The sequence below is a fragment of the Gavia stellata genome, chromosome 30 (genome assembly GCF_030936135.1).
Source record: "Gavia stellata isolate bGavSte3 chromosome 30, bGavSte3.hap2, whole genome shotgun sequence".
NCBI lineage: Eukaryota > Metazoa > Chordata > Aves > Gaviiformes > Gaviidae > Gavia > Gavia stellata.
The window spans coordinates 5,535,193-5,540,755 of NC_082623.1; the positions used below are offsets into that span (position 1 = coordinate 5,535,193).

At 49.6% G+C, this 5,563-nt stretch overlaps 1 protein-coding gene across 1 annotated transcript; it reads right to left on the reverse strand.

The window, feature by feature from the left end:
- Positions 1-374: 374 nt before the first annotated feature.
- IL10 (interleukin 10) lies at positions 375-3,662 on the reverse strand. Its single transcript, XM_059831039.1, has 5 exons — positions 3,504-3,662; positions 2,039-2,101; positions 1,578-1,730; positions 771-836; positions 375-467 (listed from the first exon to the last, which is right to left on the reverse strand). Exons 1-5 carry the CDS (start codon positions 3,660-3,662, stop codon positions 375-377), a joined length of 534 nt encoding a protein of 177 aa, XP_059687022.1.
- Positions 3,663-5,563: the final 1,901 nt, after the last annotated feature.

Consider the following 5,563-nt stretch of genomic DNA (forward strand, 5'->3'; position numbering starts at 1 on the left):
AGTAAGCTCTGCTCATTGTCTGCTCCCCAGAATAACACTGCTTTGGGTGTTTTGAAGCTAAGAATAAAATAGCACTATCATAAACAGCATTAAAATATTGAACGATAAATAGTATTTTACAAGCTCATCACACTTTTCCTCAAAACATATTGTAAACATCAACACTGAGGTATTAGAAGTAATAAATATTAAATTCAGTTGTTAAAAAAAAAAACCCAACCCTTTTAAATACAATACTAAACTTGAAGTTATTGCCCTGTAATTCTTGACTTGAACCCTAAGATAACTTAATCTCTTGTGTGCTCTTGCAGCCTAAAGTGATTTCTGAAAAAACAGCGGGATTTTGTGCGAAAGATGCGGACCCGTGGGCATTTTCACTTCCTTCTCGTCATCAGCAAGTACTCTTCGATGTAGTTGATGAAAATGTCAAACTCTCCCATGGCCTTGTAGATTCCATTCTCGTTCATCTGCAGGTGAAAGCCAAGTCCGTTTAAGTCTGAATGTGACGCTAACCATGATGCACAATTGCTAGAAATATTCTCCTTCCACCTACATCTCCAGCTTCTCTGCCCAACCCCTCGGGGGAACCCGCCGGCTGCTCCTTCGAGCATCGCTCTCTGGATCTCTTTGCCTTAGGTATTTATATATTTAAAGACTTTTTCGGATTCTGTTCTCTGTCCTAAGTTGGAGCCGGCAGTAAAATCCACCGCCTCGCCCGGGACAGCGGGTTCTGCCCAACCTCAGCGCAGCCACGCGAGCGGGGACCTTACCTTATCGAACGTCTCCTTAATGTGCTTTATGGTTTTGCTCCTCTTTTCGCACGTGAAGAATCTGTGCTGCAAAAGGACAAGAGCAACGACTTCAACCACACTGGTTTCCTTCCCGGGGCGCGCGGCGGCGGCTCTCCCCTCCTCCTGCCCCTCGTCACTGCCGCCCCGTCGGTCTCCACCTTCCCCTTCCCCATGTGCGGCCATGGGGCTCTCTGGGGCAGCAACTGCGGCTGCTTTGCACCGTGCACTGATGAAAGGAGCCCGGCACAACCCGAGCACCGACGCCGAGCGCTTTCCCAGCCCCGTGCCCCTTGCTGCCGGGGCTGGGCGAGGGCAGCCATGCGGTGCTCTCTGCCCGGGGCAGGGATCGCCCCGTCTGACTCAGCCTGCGGCAGGTGATGGGGTCACGGCCGCACCAGGCGCGGTTTCGGGAGGCATCATCGCAGAGCCACGCTGCTCCAGCGCCCAGGTAAGGCACAGACCCTCCGCCCTCCTGCCCCTTATCTCTCCGGCTGGGCTCTGCCGGGTGGGACTGGCTGCAAATAAACGGTGCTCCTGAACAGAGCCTCTGAATCATCGTATTGAACTGATGAAAGCCTGGAGAGCAGGGGCTAGGAGGAACCCCAACCTTACGGGGTCTGCCAGCCCCTGCCTGCCCAGAGCCCGGCTCCTCCGCACCGACCCGACACGCGTGTTCCTGTCCCCTGCTCCTGGGGACACCTCCCCACCCTGCTGCTGGTCTGGGACTGGCCCTGCCTTGCCGGAGCACGGATTTCATCCCCCCCCGTGGTGCTGAGCCCCACTCACACAGCGTCTCATCGTTGCCCTCAGGCTCAGCAGCATGTTGCTCAGGTCACCCATGCTCTGCCGGTGGTGCGTGCTGGTCCTCATGGCGCTGGGCAGGACCTCCTCCGTGTAGAACCGCATCATCTCCGACACCGACTGGCAGCCGAAGCTCCCCTGGGGCGAGAGAAGGTAACCACGTTGGGGCCGGCCACCGGCACCGATGTGTGTGGGTGTGTTTAAAAAACAAAATCGCGGTGGTGCTCAGAGCGCCTGCAGCATGTTAGCACTGCTCACTGTGGCTGCAGTGTGGGGGGAGCCACGCATCAGCCCTGCCGCAGACACACGTGTTACTGCTTGGCTGGAGAACTGTCCTTGCGTGACATTAGGAAATGCCCCGATTTACAATCGGCTTCCTTTCTTACAAAACACTGACCAAAGGAGGAAGAAAGATAATGGACTTAGATGAGAATTGTAATTCTTACCTTAAATTCATCCAGCAGTTCGGAGCTGAGCAGCTGGATGCTGAGTTCATCATCTTTTGATTGCTGTAGAAGGATGCAATGGAAACGTGAGCTTTACTTAGGCAGTCAACACTCTTTCCCCCTTTGCCCTACCAAACGATCGCTTTGCTTGTTTGCATTTACGGTCTCGCTGAAGTGAAGGCAAAGAGCACCCAGCACACCCGTGCGCGTGGCACAGTAACGCCAGATACAGGAGCTGCCAATTCTTTGGTCCATAACCTTGCAGTGCAACTACCCCTAAGTCAAGACGTTGCGATAATGAAATCACAAACTTCAGTACCATCGATATCGCTACTGAGACTCCTCCCGCCGCTGCCAGTGCGGCACGCTCGCTTCAGCTGCGGAGGGTGTCTATGTAAGAGTGCTGACGCAACCCGCGCCGCTCTTCAGACGGGTGTCAAAGTTATGGCAGCCCCTGGAAGCGAGGTATCCACCCCAGCCTGTCTGCCCGCGGGTTTAATCCCCCGTTTTTGTTGTCTCTGTAAGTTTCCAGTCGAAAGGGATCTGCGGAGGGTGTTTGTTCTTGCGGTGCCTCTGTTGCACCGTCAGCTCTCTAAGACCAGAGAGCTGCAGCGGGGTGGGCTGGCACCACCCGAAGCATCCCCCCACGGCACCAAGGTACCAAAGCTTTCCTGAGAGGTTAAAAATATTCCTTCCCAACATTAACCGGGAGATTTACAGCGAGCTTTAAATCTAAAGTCTTGGCTGTGTTCATTTGATAATAAATACAAGCCATGACATTAGCCCGAGATGTAATCTGGAGAATTCTCTTGTTTTATTGCTAAAACACATTGACATTAACTAAAATAGCAACACAGATGTGACCAACCATCTCTACCAGTACTGATGCAGTGAGAAATGCTCTGAGTATATCTTGTCTTGCTTTCTCAGCAACCCCGAGGCTCCTGTTAGCCGCGATGCGAAGCGGTGACCTTTTACAGGCACCACAGCAAGTGCTAGTTACTGCAGCGTTTCTCCAGTCATAAAACACCATGTTCAGGCTTTTGTGGTTCTTTCAGAGAAAAAGTCTGTAGCAAAAGATTTCCCTTTTCATCTAGCGTTGACTGCAGCGAGGCTGGACCTCGTTGCCCTGAAGAAGGGACTATTTCCTTCCTATTAATTCAGTGAATAATTTGGGCTGCAATGTTCAGGGGGAAGTCTGGCTAGTAAGGTTCACAAAGATTCATTATGAAATCTCTTGAGCTCGTTGTAACTAGAACTAGGAAGAAAACCCTTGTGTGGTGTCTCAGCAAGCAATGAAACTTGAACTTCTCTTGCTCACCCCCGTCAGCCCGTTAACACAATACACCACCAAATCATTTCTGCCGGGAGGAAGCTGTCTTCCCCCTTGTCCAAATCACTGAACTTTGCAAAAAAAAAAAAAAGCAAAACGAGAAGGAGGAGAGAGTAGCAGGCTTATACTTACAAAATAGTCCTTAATTTCCTCAAACTTGATCCTCAGCTCCCTGAGCTGCGCAGGCAGGAGCCGCGGGAAGTGGAGGCAGCTGGGCTGGGTGGGCGAGCCCCTGGCAGGCAGGGTGCCGGCAGCCAGGAGCAGCAAGACCAGGGCTGTGCGGGATGGCATGCTGCGGAAAGGAGCTCTTGCCTCTTGGTCCAGCTCTCGGCTGAATTTCACAGGAGGGTAGAAAGCAGATCTGCAGCCTTCACCTTGATGGAGCCCCTCATTTATACTCTCAAAACATCGCTCAATTTCCTCTCCCCATTTCCTGGCGAGCAATATTGGGGTTTTAAGTCATTCATTAAAACCAAATGTCACTTGGGTTTCCCGTCAACTTGGGTTTCCTGTTCTCTTGACCCCCCTCCTCTCCTCACACCCCATCAAATCTTTTGTGCTTAGACTCTGCATTTTTTTTTTCATTGCTTGCTTCTTGTAAATTTAAATGTGGCTAAAGAGGAAAGCTTCAGATATAATGCAGAGAAGAAAAGGTGCTGTGTGAGGTTACTTCTGCATTCTCACAGTTAGTTTTTATTTTTAGATAAATGCCCTATTGTTAGGGGAAAAAAAGTGTTTCTATTTTTAAACCTCTATATCAAACCTGCACTTAGGATCCTCAGCACCGTGCATAAGTCAGCAGCATTGCTTTTAATGAACCTGCACATATACACTGTCTCCTCCTTTGGCATTCTAATGCTATCCTGCAAATACACATAATGATCTTAAATCTTAATTTTTAATTTTATTTTTTTTTCCAGTTAATGCATAAGTCTGCTGAAGTTGATGTGAGTTTTCACTGCCTTTAGCAAGTGCAAAGACTACGCTCCCAAACTTCAGCTGGTGCTGTGCCGGCCGGCTAACGGGGTTAGTTCGGCAGGACGCGGTGGAGGAGCCCAGCCCGGCTGCGGTGCGGTGCTGCTCGGGTCCCGCGGGGCTCTGCCCGGCTGCTGCCCACAGCACCTGGGTGGGAGCAGGGTTTGTGCCGTGGGAGCCACCATTTTACCGTTGATGTGTGGTGTTAAAGTGCATAAGCAGGTCATGAGTATTCATGTTTCTGGCTCTTTAATCCTATTTTGGTTCCTAGAAATGGACATGAGCCCCATCCAAGCAACCCGGTGCTGGCTCTATGAACTGGGTGTACTGTGTTAACTGAGGCTTATTGTCCCAGCTCTGATAAAATTACCATTTCAGAGCTGAAGATAATTCCTCTGACGTCTCTCAATTTCCGCTTTCCTCTCTTTCATGCTCTCTTTCTATATATATTGGTACACGCACCCCTACTTCCTTGTGATAAAGATTTCACTGACAAATCTGGGATTCTGTTATCTGAGAAAGTGAAGGTGAATTTGACCTTTCTGAAATCAGAAGGTTTTCTCCGAAAGCTCCCATGTTGTTTTGAAATAATGCGTTCTTCCCAGCCTTCCTCCAGTACATGGCTTTGGCCAAATCACTTCAATTCTGATTTCCTTCACCGCACTGAACTTCTTTTAGGTTGAATTTACAAACCTCTGTGAAGGAACTTGTTGCAAAAAAAAAAAAGCTGGAAAAATACAAAGTATTGTTTGTTACTATATATTTAGATTTTTAAAAAAATTTTATTTTTAGGAGCAGAAGGGAGGAATGTTTGGTGTACGTATGCATGAGTAAGAGTAAAGGGGATGAAACATTAGTAATTGAAGGGGTTGAGGCGGAGACAATGTGGGATTGTGTTCTGATTTGTTTTCCTTTTGTTGTTGATGTTGCCTCTTCCAGGGGAGACGAGGAAGCCTGCTCCCGGTGAATCACTGCAGACACGCTAGTTTACCTGAATCACAGCATGTGTCATGTATTTGGTGACCCATTTCTCTTCCCCTGCTCTAACGCAGCCGTGCGGTTTCTCCCCTTGACCGCCAGCAGAAGCTGTGAGAAAGGAGAAGAGCGAACAGCAGCAGATGGCTCAGACAAAACCGAGTAGTTTTAAACTCAACCCGTTTCCATGGGTAGGATCCCACCTTTCTCTGCTTTCCCCCTTGGCTCCCACCCTGGGAGAT

Bases quoted from the DNA above. Each gene is read 5' to 3' on its own strand.
- IL10 (XM_059831039.1), bottom strand. From the start codon at position 3,662: ATGCCATCCCGCACAGCCCTGGTCTTGCTGCTCCTGGCTGCCGGCACC. The intron at 837-1,577 runs GTGAGTGGGGCT...GTCCTTTTGCAG, and splicing joins GGGCAACGATGAGACGCTGT to CACAGATTCTTCACGTGCGA. The intron at 468-770 runs GTAAGGTCCCCG...TTTCACCTGCAG, and splicing joins TTAAGGAGACGTTCGATAAG to ATGAACGAGAATGGAATCTA.